Genomic DNA, 14,103 nt, shown 5'->3' on the forward strand with positions numbered 1-14,103 from the left:
CATTGAATAAAGAAGACAGAAGAACATATGTATTTGAATGATAGTGTTTTGAAGAATACTCAAAGTATCATGGACTGCCAAAAGGCCAAACAAATCTGTCTTGGAAGAAGCATAGCCAGCGTGCTTCTTAGAGGCAAGGATGGCAAAACTTAGTCTCATGTATTTTGGTCATGTTATTAGGAGAGACTAACCCCAGAAGCAGGACATCAAGCTTCGTAATATGGATGGGTTCAGGCCTAAGAGCAATTGTGAGGACGTCACAGTTCCTTTGAAGCAGAGCTGACTCCTTGTCACCTAACAACAGCAGCATCTGATTTCCTCATCACACCTTTGCTATAGGTCTCATTAGTGATCACTTCATGAGTGCAAGTATTAAGCAGAGCCACGTGGTAAGAAGTAATTGTGCTTTGATTAGAACCTACAATTAACAGTGAGCTCAGATTCCATTCATGTATCTAAAGTTTTTATATCCTTGGTCCACTTTAAAGGCAGCATTATGAGCTCGTTGAGATTTAATTTAATCTCCATGAAACAGAGTAATTCTAATATTGACATAGACTTAATATACACGTATATTTGTAAATATTTTTGAAAACAGGGAAATATACATATACAGGAAAGCTTTTTAGACTAAAACCCATGGGCTTTTCACTTTATAGATTAAATATTTAAGTAACTGAATACTGTTTAAGAAAGTACTGAAGGTTACACACAAGGCAAAAACTTAATTAGTTATTAAGGCAAAACTGCAGGACTAAGACATGTCACAAAACAAAATATGAAAATTCTAAGTATTTGGTAGTGTTAACATTTATTGGGTAAATAAGTACACATATATTATTGCTTTACACAAGGCATTTTAAATAAAATTGTACAAGATGCACGAAGGATACTGGCTAATTCCCTCAGAATGGGGAAGAAGGACAGTGTTTATTGTTTGGGGAAACGGAAGTAAATGCATGCTATTGCTTGATAATTGAGTAGCTCCAGATATTGCTATTCGTCAGTAGCTCATGTTTTGGTTGTTGTTTTTTAATGCATCAAATGTAGAGAGGTAAACTTATTCCCAACCTTAAATTTCAGGACTTTTTGGTTCACATGCTTGTGTGTTTTTGTAAGATTTGGGTAGGGTGTGGGGTGAAGGGGAGAGGAGAGTTACTTTAACTCCAATCATTTTAGACTACTGTCCTTCTTCACCTTGATTTCTCTTTACCTTTCTGTCGTCTGATAGTAGTAAACTAGCTTCAGGAATCTTGTGATTAGGTATACATTTAGTGTGAACTTAGGAGTCCTGGTGGTGTAGTGGTTATAAGTTGAGCTGTGATCTGCATGGTGGGCATTTCAAAACCACCAGCAGCTCCAGGGGAGAAAGAGTGGGCTTTCTACTTCTGTAAACAGTTACAGTCTCCGGAAGCCACACTATCACTCAGCATTGACTCAATGGCAGTGAGTTTGGTTTGAGTGGGGGTAGGCGATTATTGCCCATCAGCTTGATTGTGATGGAAATGTGGTCTCTGACATAGGAGCTCTGGTATTATAGTGGATATGTGTTTGGCTGCTGTCCACAGTCAGTAGTTCAAAACTACCAGTCACTTCATGGGACAAAGAGGAGGCTTTCTACTCCTCTAAAGAGTTACTATTTCAGAAACCCACAGGGCCTACAGGGTCACTATGAGTCAGAATTGACTTGATCAGTGAGTTTGGTTCGGTTTTTGTTGGTCCCTGGTACCTGAAGGCTGTATAAGTAGTGGAGACACCAAGGTTAAAAGTTTGAGTCCAAAGGTAGTCTGAAAAACAATGTACCAATTATGCGTGTATGAAAGTGCAAGATTTAGTTCACCCAATTTCAGGTCAAAACAGAATTTTTCTTTTGTCAGAAATAAACTCAGCATACACCACAACATATCATATCCAATTGTATAATCACCATACACTTGTATTCATGTTTCTTTCTTCTTTTTTTAATAGGAACTCTGCCTTCCCACTATAATGAGAATTTTTGGTTTGTGGGTGCAAAACGGTAGCACTATCAGCAAGAAGTATTTCTCTAGGTGTATCCTGATTATTAATAAAAATAAATGTTGATCAAATATTTGTCATCCATGCTAGAGGCAAGGCTTGGTATGTTGATTCTTTTTATGAAAAGTACTATAGAATTATATTGATGGAGAGACAAATAATATATAGTCATAGAAAAAATAGAATTATATAGGTGTCAAGTCTTTAATGTACCTTTCTGCATTTTGTGATATTTATGAATACCTTTCAGCTTTTTGCACCTTGTAATTCATTGTGATTTCTTTTCTCAGTTAATATCTACCTCAATTTTCAGGTCTCATGAACTGTTCCTGATGCTATGATACTGTAATGAGAAAGATGATAGGAAAAGAGAGCTTCAAGTAAGGAAATAGATAATAATAACATAAAAATGTGACTCAGGCAGAGGGGTGCGTGTTATATAAGGTTCTAGAGTGTTTCGATGTTGACGTTAAATGCTTTGTTAACTTGGATGACAGGGAAGATAATACGCACCATAAGAACGAGGTTGGCAAAGTCGGCAAAAATAGAGGGCAGAAGAAGACAGGGAAAGGAGCATAAAATTTGAAGACAAAACATGTAAATAATGTTATATGTATTTAAAGTCCTCCAGTAATGGTGATCTATGAGAGTGTAAATGGATGGACACACAGGCTGACTGGGTTGGGTATGGAAGGTAGAGTGTGATTATTTAACAAACATATATAGTTTTAGAAGAGAATTTTTTGTACATGAATATTTACTTTTGCTGCAAATATGTTCATGAATGTTGAGTATACATGTGCGAAGTTGTGAAAAATTCATAGATATAATCAAACATCTTGAGATAATGAGTCACAGGGGGGGGGGGCTCAGGGAATATAAAGATCAATTGGCATAGTTAACACATCCTACTTTGGTGAGTAGGAACTTGGAGCTGATAGCATTGATGATTGTATAAGCCCATTCGATGGAATCGAACGACAGAAGTATATTTGAATAGATATATTGGATTGTGTAAGATAAGGGGAAAATGCTATGAGGGAGGGAGGGAGGGCACCAAGGGGAGCCGATATCAAGGAGTTCAAGAAGAAAGACAATGTTTTGAAACTGATTGTGGTAGCAGTTGTACAATACTGCTTGATGTGATTGAACCACAGAATGTTATATCTGTAAGAACTCCCAATAAAATGATTAAAAAAAGAAAAGTCTTACAAAGAAAATAAGTTTGTGAATGGCCATCTTAGGTGCAACTATTGATCTCTGCTTGTTCTGTGGAAAGAAGAATGAAGAAAATCAAAGATACATGGAAACAGTCCAGTGTACTAGTGGACCACACTGACTGACATCAGTCTCCACATCCCAGAGACTAGAAAAACTAGTGATACCTGCTTACCACTATCAACTGCTCTTCAAGGAATCACAGAAAGTCCTGGATAGAGTAGAGAAAAATGTGGAACAAAGCTCAATTATCAAACACAACACAAGGCTTACTGGTCAGATGGAGATTGGTAGTAACTGGACAATGGTATTTATTCACCTTTTAGGTCTGGAAATAAATTATTTTTAGCCAAACAATAGATTGGTTTATAAGGGGAACAGTAATACTAGAGAGGTGTCAACACCCAAGAATACTCAACCACTTGACATTAAATGAGCAGCATTACCCAAAGGCAAAATCAAGAAGGGTTAGGAAAAAAGGAGGAAGGGAGACAGGAAGACAGGAAGTGGTACCATGACCATCTGTGATGGTACATGGTTTGCATGGCGATCAATGACATGAAACGAGATATGTACGAATTGTTGATCTGCTCTGTAATCAGCCACCCAATTAACCATTAAAAAAAGAAAAGTAATAACACTATTCATGCAGCTTTTGTTGTATTTATTTGCTTGTTTATTACTTAAACGCTCCCAGATTCTATTTTGATATTGAAGTTAAGAAATACTCTGTTAACTTGGGTAAAGAGGGAGACAATATCTAATAAGAGGTATATCAGGAAAAAATGATGGAGGTAGGAGGAAGACAATGAGTGCAAGAGTTAAAGATAATACAAGTAAATACTACTACTTGTGTACACAATTGTGCAATTGTGACCTCTATAGCATGCATGGGTAGACATAGGCTAAATGGATATGTGGTATAGAGGATGTGGGACTAGAATAAAACATCTGGGTTAAAAAAAAACACGAGTTGTTATCTATAAGAAATACATAGTTCATTGTCATATAATTTGTTTGCTTATATTTAGTTTAGTGTCCTTTGAGTGTCCTATACTTTCTAGTGTTCTTTTCTTTTAAATCAGTTTCTACTTATAGTTCAGATCAAATATGATGGAAATAGCAAAAGAAAGAAGGGGAAAAAAAGCCAGCCCAATAACATCAAGTTGACTCCATAGCAACCATATGGTGATGTGGATAACAAAAATGCCTCCATTGCCAGTGAGTCTAATTTCATCTCTCTACTGAAGGACTACTGGTGGGTTTGAACCACTGCTAACTTGTGGTTAGCAGCCCAATGCATAGCCAACAGCACCACCAGGCTTCTTGGTGGTGTGGATGATCCGAAACCTCATTGTCATCGTAGTGAGTTCTAAAACTAAGTCTTTACAGCTACTCCTGTAGAAGACCAGTGAGTTTAAACCACTGACCTTGTGGTTAGCAGGCCAACAGCAAACCCACTGTGCCATCAGGACAGATACTGTCAAGTTGGTTCTGACTCAACAGTGCTCCCGATGTACAGCAGAATGAAGCACTTACTGGTGTTGCACCATCCTGACATTTGCTATGTTCGAATCCACTGTTGCAACCATTGTATCACTCCATCTTGTTGAAGGTCTCCATCTTTTTTTGTTAACTTACTTTATCAAGCATGATGTCCTTTTCCAAGAACTGGTCTCTCTTGATAACATGCCTAAAGTATGTGTGTTAGTCCGGGTTGACTAGAGAAACAAATCCAGACACTCATGTGTAAGAGAGAACTTTATATCAAGAAGTATTTATGCATCAATAAAACATCCCAGTCCGGTCCTGATCAATTCCATAAGTTTGATATCACCCCATGAATTTCTCTTCAGACTCACACAGCACATATAATGATGTCGAATGTGATAAGATCACAGTCTGATGGGTGGAAAGGCCTGTGGATCCAATGGCAGTGGACGCATGTCCAGGGCTCTGGCTACCATTAGAGTGGCCCCATGTGTCCTGTCAACAGGAAGGTCAAGCAGAGAGAGAGTGTATCCCAGAATCTACATGAGAAGGTCACACCCACCAGGAGGCACAATCAAGCTGTGAGCTGATAGACAGGCTACACTCTACCTGTCATTCTTTTATCAAGTTGACATGAATTGTGTAACTACCACAGCATGTGAGAGAGGTCTCGTCATCGTCACTTCCAAGAAATACTCCGGCTGAACTTCTTACGATGCGGATTTGCTTGTTCTTCTGGCAGTCCATGATATATTCAATATTCTTTGCCAGCACCTTAATTAAAAGGCATCAATTCTTTGGTTTTCCTTATCCAGTGCCCAACTTTAACATGCATATGAAGCGACAGGAAATATCATGGCTTGGGCCTGGTGTGCCTTAGTCCTTAAAGTGATAGCTTCGCTTTTCAGCACTTTGAAGAGGTCCTGGCAGCAGATTGGCCCAATGCAATATGTCATTTGGTGTCTTGACTGCTGCTTCCATGAGCATTGTGGGTCTAAGCAAGATGAAACCCTTGACAACTTCAATCTTTTCTCCATTATGATGTCTGTTGATCTAGTTGTGAAGTTTTTGTTTGTTTTTAAATGATGGGTTTTAATCCATTTTGGATTTCTTTATCATCATCAGTAAGTGCTTTTAATCCTAGTGACTTTCAGCAAGCAAGGTGGTGTCATCTCCATAAGTCGTCCTCTAATTTTCATTGCATGTTCTTCATATAGTCCAGTTCCTTGGATTATTTGTTCATCTATGTGGATCAATATTTCAACTCAAGCCTTGAATATTTTCTTGAGTTCTTTCAGTTCAGTGTAGTCTTCCTATTTTGTTTTCAAACTCCAGGTCTTTGCACATTTTTAAATAATATTTTACTTTGCCCTTGAATTGCCCTTTCAATTCCCTTCAGCTTTTCTTCATCATTTCATTGGTCTGCATTATTTTTGTAGATAACATTTTAAAATTGTGAATTAGGTGAGAGTTTATATTTCAGAGAATCAATATTGTATTCCATGGTTTAAATTAGTAATTAGACTCCCCGTAGTTGACTCTTCATCTGCTTCTTGATTTTGCTTCTCCCTCATTGACTACTAACGTCCATTTCACCCAATTTAACAACTGTCAACAGTCTAGCCCATTGCTTTCTCTGCTCCCCCTTATCCTCTCCTCGGCAATCTCAAAGTTCTGCTTCTTTTGGCTGCTTAGTAATGTGGATTTACTGTTGTCCTTAAGCTAAGGTGATCAGATTTCAAGCAGGACACCATTGACCGGGGGTGGGTGGGGGTGGGGGTTCTTGATTAAAAATTTGGTCTATATGGACCAATTAGACCATTCCCTAGCGTGTCATGCATTCTTTCCAAAAATCAGGACTTTTTAAAAACGCCAAAAATCGGGACTGTCCCGCCAAAAGCCGAATGTCTGGTCACCTTACCTTAAGTTAGCAGCCAAACATGTAAACCACTTGTGCTAGGCTGGGTTGTTTAGAGAAAAAAAATCTGTGACACTCATAATTATAAGAAGGAACTTTATATCAAGAAGCAAGTTCATATCAAGAAAGCATCCTAGCCCTGTCTGACTTAAGTCCATAGGTTCTATGCTAGCCAGATCCATCTTCAGGCTCATACAGCTGCAGGTCAATGACACAGAAAGGGGAAGCGGGTTGCAGAAAGCTCAGAGCAAAGGATCCAACATCAGTCAAAATACGGCAGGGCACTGAGAGCTCTCCGGGTCAGAGGCCCACATCGGGCCATCCCTGGAGTCAGGCAAAGGGACAGAGAGAGAGGGAGATGTTCCCAGTTTAGTTTCTCCCTTATAAAAAGGCTACACTCCAAGGAGGAAACCATCAGGCTATGATTTGATTGACAGGTTGGACCCCAGCCCTACATTTTCATATAAATTCAAGTTGATGTAAAGTTTAACTGCCACACCACTAAGGACCACCAGGGCTGCTTAAAGGCCCTAGTGTTCCCAGGTGGTCTCTTATGCAAGTATTAACCATGCCAGACTCTGCATAGCTTCTGTGAGCAGGTGCACTCGTGGTGATAGTCTTAAGGTTATATGCTCAAGTAATTTTTCTCTCTGCTAGTCGTTTTTTAAAATAATACTATTAAATCTTCCTCTAGTTCCTAAAGGTTTCCTCCCCACTCCCACTACCATGACTTGAATTCGATCTTGCAAGACTGGCTAGACCAGAGGAGGTACACTGGTACAGATAGGAACTGAAAATACAGGGAATCCAAGACGGATGAGCCCTATAGGACCAGTGGTGTGAGTGGCAAAACAGGGAGGGTAAAGGGAGGATGGGTAGGAAAGAGGGAACCGATTACATGGAACTGTGTGTGACCTCCTCCCTGGGGGACAGACAACCGAAAAGTGGATGAAGGGAGACGTCGGACAGGGCAAGATATGACAAAATACCCATTTATAAACTATCAAGGGCTCATGCGGGAAGGGGGAGGGGGAAGGGAGGGGAAAAATGAGGACCTAATGTCGGGGGTTTAAATGGAGAGAAAATGTTTTGAGAAACGATGTACAAATGCGCTTTACACAATTGATGAGTGTATGGATTTGGATAACAGTTGTATGAGCCCCTAATAAAATGTTAAAAAAAAAAAAAAAATAAAAAAAATAAAATTAATACTATTAAAGATTTTTTTCTCTCATAGGTTAGGTCAGAGAGGGGTGGGTGTGCTGTTTTAATTTTTTTTTTAACTTGTTAAAGCTCTCTTTTATTATTATTTTTAATCATTTTATTGGGGCTCATACAATTCATCACAATACATAGATCAATTGTGTAAAGCACACATACATTTGTTGCCCTCATCATTCTCAAAATTCGCTTTCCTCTTGGGTTATTATTAAAGAGTATTCAGAATGTATTGTGCAATCCAAATTAAATTAACTTTTTATTTGAACAGGTATCCTGTCTTGTATCCATTAAAAGACACCACTACTTGTTGAAAATGGAATGTTCTACATGGAATTTTTGTTTTTTAATGTAGAAAAATAGTTTAATCTTTGGATTTTCTAAACTATGATTTGGGCAATTAAAAGTGAGTTTTCCTAATGACGGGGTACTATAACAAAAGTGGACAGCTAAATCCTTAGCCTCAGTGTTTAGGTAAGACTTACTAGTATAAATTTTAAATTTGTAAAGTTGTAGATTTATATAAAATTTTATATCTTCACTGACAGATGGAAATTTATGTTGATTTCTTTGTAATAAAAATAATTATCTAAATCTCAAGACATTATTTTAATATGGTAAGTAGTTAAACATTTATTGACTGGGAAATATAATTAAATATTATATCTTAAATTGTAGGATATGAAAGATGGCAAGTCCAGATGAACGTAACCGAAAAATATTAAAAGCCAAAAAAACAATGCCGCCAAGTTACCGGAAGCAAGTAGTACTCATGAATAAGTTAAAGATTGTGGAACCACTGGAAACAGCAACTGTTGGGAATAATGTGCCAAGTGGTATTCAGAATTTAGGTCCTGCTGTCAAACAAAACAAATGTGGACATTCTGAAAATGATGCTTCATCATTGGACTCTAGCAAATATTTAGTATGCTCACAGAAAAGTAATGGATTCCCTCTGAACTTACTAGAATCTGTACAAAAAAATGTTGTTTCAGAAACAAGATTGGAACATGTTGATGGAGTAGTGAGCCCTTACCAGAAGTCAGGTAAAACAATTTATTCTCTGAAGAAGCTAATCATAGAAGAGGCAAAAAATTCACAGAACACGTCTGTAAATCATTTTGGAAGTCAGGCAAATATTATAAGATCCACTGTTGAGCGACATGAAGGAGATTGCCATCTAAAATGTCTTTGCTGTTCACCTAATGTGTTGAGAGGTGCAGTTCAAGAACCAAAGTATAAAATAATGAGCACTTTGAATGGTCAGGGACAAGACAAGATGGTTTCTTACTTAGAAACAAACTCCCAGTTGGAGTTCCTGGATGGGAAACAAAATAACAATCTCAATTCAGACTCCTGGTTTGTACCTGTTGAGCGAACACCTCACTTGATGAATTCAGTCAATTCTATCAAGTATGCTGCTGATGGTTTGAAAACTGATGAATGCAGTGCACCTTGTCATTCCAGCATTTCAGGTTGTGGAAGTACAGACTCAACATGCCATCCATTCCTTGACATTGATAGCAGTAATGGTAAGTGTATACTTATTTGTATGTTTTGGTAAGTTAAAATAGACATTTTTTTCTTGGGTATTTTAAATTTGTAGGTAGACTATGCATGTATGCAGGCATGCATGCATACAAAAAATTTTGAGAAGTCATTCTCTCAACTAGCCTTATTTCAGTAGAATTGACTTATAAATGACCTGCCAGCAATACACACATTAAGAACTTTGTGTGCACTTGTCTGTGTGTGTATGTAGAGGGGGAGGCAGCACATATTTACCAAATGAAGCTTAGGTGTTTTAAGATACAACAAAAATAGATTTTATTAGAATTAGGATATTTTTGTTGATTAGTAAAATATGTTTTAAAAACAAATTTCATAGGTTAAATTCTGTATATCAAGACTACAGAATGTTTAACAAAATGAATTTAAAATTGCATGAAAATAATGACTGTCTATGAAAAATATGTAGGAGTACCTAAACAACAATTGTAAGTATAATGTAGGACAACTAAAGGAGCTGTAAATAGATTAAAGGCTGCAATTTAGATTTTTGTTAGTGTCATTTTCAATTTTAATTTTTTCCATTTGCCTGGAGTTCTGAAATGAGAAATTTTCTTTTTCTTCTTGAGAAGGCTTTAAAAAAAATCTCTGATCTTTTCATTTCTTCAAGGCCATAATCTAAAGAAGAGGATGTTTTCAGAAAACAAAGAAAATGTTAAGCGTGTGAAGATGTCGGTGCAAAATAATGGAACTGTTAGTGTAGCTGTGGAAAAGCAAAGAGCATTGCTAGAACAGGTAAAATCTTAGAGCTTAAATATTTTTTGCTTTAGAAGCTTTTCCTTTGGATTAAAAAAAAATTAGATCAAAGTTCATTGATTTCCACACTGACTTAGTGTAAAACCAAACTCACTGCCAGCAAGGTGGATCCAACTCATCGTGAGCCTGTAGGACAAGCTAGAACTGCCCCTGTGGGTTTTCCAGACTAACTCTTTCCTAAAGTAGAAGCTCTTTATCTTTCTCCCACGGAGCAGCTAGTGGTATCAAACTGCTGACCTTGAGGTTAGTGGCCCCAAAGGTAACCACTTAGACCTTCATTAATTGATAATAAAGACTAGATCTGAGAATCAAATTGGCAGACGGATTACTTAGGGAAAGATCATTATTTACCAAAACATCTCTGATTTGTGTGTGTGTGTGTGTGTGTGTTTTGTTTTTTTAATGATTCAATACAGAGTAACCTAGAAACTCATGTAGGTAGAGTACTGGGCTAGAAAGAAAACGGGCAGATCCATCAATATTGAGCTGCTGGTGTGTAGTATTAAGTTGGGGAAGAGCCAGCTCCCCTCCACTACCCACGGGTTCAGTAAGCACAATTGTACGGTTGCGATACATAAGTATTATATTAAAGTCATCGAGAACAGGAGTGATAGAAGAGATATTACAATAATGCAGTCAGACACATTACATGGTAGCATGCTCACCTCAGCCCTGCTTGGTGGTCCACGTGGAAAGAGAGAGAGAAGGGAAGGAGGACGGGAAAGGGAACAAGGGAGAGGAGAAGGGGAGAGGAGAGAGCAGCGAGAGACTGGTGAGAGACAGGGGGTGAGAGAGATCTCTCTTGTTAACCCAGGCCTATATCCCTTTTAGGGGCATGCAAGCCCACTAATTACAGGTAGACATGCGTCACAGGAGGGGGTTGCACTAAAGGTTATACAGCTATGAGAGGGGGTGGTCTAGGGACATACATGCAATAGGAAGAGGAGGGATTGGAGCATACATGTGACAAGATGGGCGGATCCTAGATTTAGGATGGCAGCTTAATTTTGGATGTCACAGAGCCGGGCTTGACCTGTTCCTGGCTCAACTGATAGAGACCATTATCAATAGGGTGTGAACTCCACTTACAGGAGCCTGTCCATTCTCCCCAGCAGCAGGGAGCAGGGCCACCCCTGTAGAGGGGCTGACCTCCCGCCACACTGGTGGGTTTGGACTATTGCCCTGTGTGGTTATCAGCCAAGAAATAGTCTCTCCTACTACCATGACCAAAGTACGTAAAGATGAATTGTTACCATCTTAGCTTTTAAGAAGCATGCTAACTGTACTCCTTTTAAGACAAACTAGTGTATTCTTCTGGCAGCTCACAATGCTGTCAGTATTCTTGACCAGTACTAGAACGCAAATGCGTTAATTCTCCTTTGTGACTTCCCAAAGGGCATATAGATTATTAGTGATGGAGTCAAGGCTCAAACTTGTGGAATCTTTCATTTCTCTCCTATAGACCAATTTGCAGTCCTCATTGGGCTCTAAATTTTAGATAACTGTGGAGCTTTTATAGAGAATGCCTAGTTCCAGTTACAATATGGAACTGTAAGAATCCAAAATTGTGAGAATAAATGTAATCTCCAATATCTAATAGTTTAAAATGCTACATATGTTTTGCTGAGTTTGATGTGTAAATTTTAAAGAACTACTGGTATGATAATTTAAGTATAAATGATAATATATAAATGACATTCTTTAGACAATAATAAATTCAGACAAAAGTAAAATTATATTTTTGAAGTACAAAATAAAATTACTTTTAAATATGAAACATGAGATTTTCTTTATTTTTAAATTCTAGGTCCACCATTTGATTCGGCAGGAAATTGATAGTGTAAATTACAATATATTTGATAACAAACTGAAAGAATTGAATGAACGCATTGAGAAGACACAGTGCAGGAGTAAACATGAAGCAATAGCTAATGAACTCTTTGTAAGTTTTTTATTTGATCTGGTTTGAGTCCTTTGGAAAAGCAGGATTTTATGTATTATTAAGAAAGAAAAACCGGGCAGCATAAATCTGATTCCTGACCAATGTCAGAAGTCAGGCTGTACCACCGAATTTACTGTATCTCAGCAGCGTTTCTTGTGCAGGAGCGGTGGGAGTGCACACACTGAGGAGCTTGTACAGCCTGTTTCAGGGTTGGGTTATTGTGTTCTGACTTTCCTGTGGTTACTTATGCAACTTTTCAGTGGTTGCTGATTGATGTGTCTGCCAACTCACTATGGACCCTGTAGGAGTTTGACATTTTTTACCTTCATTCTTGGGCATTTTACTAGCATCAAACTTTATTTAAATATTTTGATGAGCTTATATAAGATTTCTCATTTCTCTGGGTAGATGTGTAAGTCTCACAAAACTGTTTTGAAAATAACACTCTCTGTTTACCTCTATTTGATATATACATACCGTACTACTCAAGTGTAGTATTTACTTGTTTTTCTCTCTTCTAGGCAAAAGTAGCAAAACTTCAAAGACGTATTAAAACATTATTATCTCAAAGGAATTGTTTGGAAGCAAACATATTATCCAGTAATGTAGCCTGTAAGGTTGGTATAAACACATAGGCGTGATTTTATTTTTAGGTGTTTAAATAACATACTTGACTCACTTACCTAACTTAAAAAGATACCCATTTCTTGCAGTCCAACTATTTATAATGACAGTAAGTTCATACTTAGAATGTTTCCTGTGAATCTATTGCTGGAGAAAATGCCTATAGCTAACCAAAAATAAATGCTACTTCAGTTTATGACGTGAATAGACCCTTCTATCATGTTATTATGAAAGGTTTCAAACATATACCTTCAAATTGAAGAAAATGTACAGTTAACATTGTACACTGAGCACCAAGATTCTGCCATCAATATTTTATCCTATAGCTTTCAATCTTTCATTGCCTTATTTATTCATTCCATTTATCCATCTAATTCTTTTATGTTTGAAAGTAGTGAATTTTGTATCAAAGTTTGTTTTGAAAACTGTCAAACATCACTAAACTCAATGCCATCTAGTTGATGCCAACTCATAGGGACCCTGTAAGACAGAACTATAAGGTTTCATTGGCTGTAAATCTGTATGGCAGCAGATTGACACACAACACATCTTTCTCTCACAAAGTAACTGGTGGATTTAAATCACCAACCTTTTGGTTAGCAGCTAAACAATAGCGCTACTGGTGTATTCCTTTTGAAATGTACATGTGTCGATCAGTCAGAATTAATATTAATATGAATTTAATATCATTTAATAATTTTAATAATATTTAATTAATATGACGTTTAATACCTGTTTGTATTTTGTGTAAAAAAATACAATAAAATATACTTTAAAATCTTTTGTACGGGCCCTGAATTTGTACTTGTAATGTCTGTTAGACTTTGATATCAGATTTCTGCTAGCCGTGGTAAATGAATTGGAAAACATTCCCTACTGTGTTTTCTGGAAAATTCTGACAATTGTTATACCTTTCTTAAGTGACAGAATACACGTCTGAAAGTATCTGAGAAAGACATTTCCTCTTAGCGTGATTTTTACTTATAAATTCTGTTCCTCAATAGGTATAGGGTAGCTGAGATTTTTTTATATCTTGGATCAGTTTATAAGTCATCTGTGCAAGATTTTTTACCTAAGCTATCAAATTTAGTGGCATTAGAATGTGGATACACTTCTTTTACTGCCCTTTTAATGTTTTCAGAGATGTGGTTTTATGCTCTATTTCATTCTGATATAGATAATTTATCTTTTCCCTCATTTTTTCTTAATCAGTTTTGGTAGGGTTTTAGAATTAAGTAAAAAAATCCTTTTAATGATAAAAGCTTTCACTTATCTTTTTATGTTATTGATTTTTGCCTTTTACTATTTCTTCTATTTATTGGCTATAACTTGTTCTTTAAAATTTTTT

At 37.1% G+C, this 14,103-nt stretch overlaps 1 protein-coding gene across 1 annotated transcript in view; it reads left to right on the plus strand.

The window, feature by feature from the left end:
• Window positions 1–8,546: 8,546 nt before the first annotated feature.
• The window catches only part of ATF7IP2 (activating transcription factor 7 interacting protein 2), a 62,638-nt gene continuing 57,081 nt past the window's right edge, over window positions 8,547–14,103 (plus strand). Inside the window, exons 1-4 of the mRNA XM_045286054.1 lie at window positions 8,547–9,396; window positions 10,044–10,168; window positions 11,997–12,131; window positions 12,653–12,748. Coding sequence (XP_045141989.1) covers window positions 8,553–9,396; window positions 10,044–10,168; window positions 11,997–12,131; window positions 12,653–12,748 — 1,200 coding nt within the window. The 5' untranslated portion in view covers window positions 8,547–8,552. The remainder of the gene's footprint in view (window positions 9,397–10,043; window positions 10,169–11,996; window positions 12,132–12,652; window positions 12,749–14,103) is intronic.

Source organism: Echinops telfairi, unplaced genomic scaffold (assembly GCF_000313985.2).
Source record: "Echinops telfairi isolate 266 unplaced genomic scaffold, ASM31398v2 ScPeMD7_5;HRSCAF=22, whole genome shotgun sequence".
In the NCBI taxonomy this organism is placed as follows: Eukaryota; Metazoa; Chordata; class Mammalia; order Afrosoricida; family Tenrecidae; genus Echinops; species Echinops telfairi.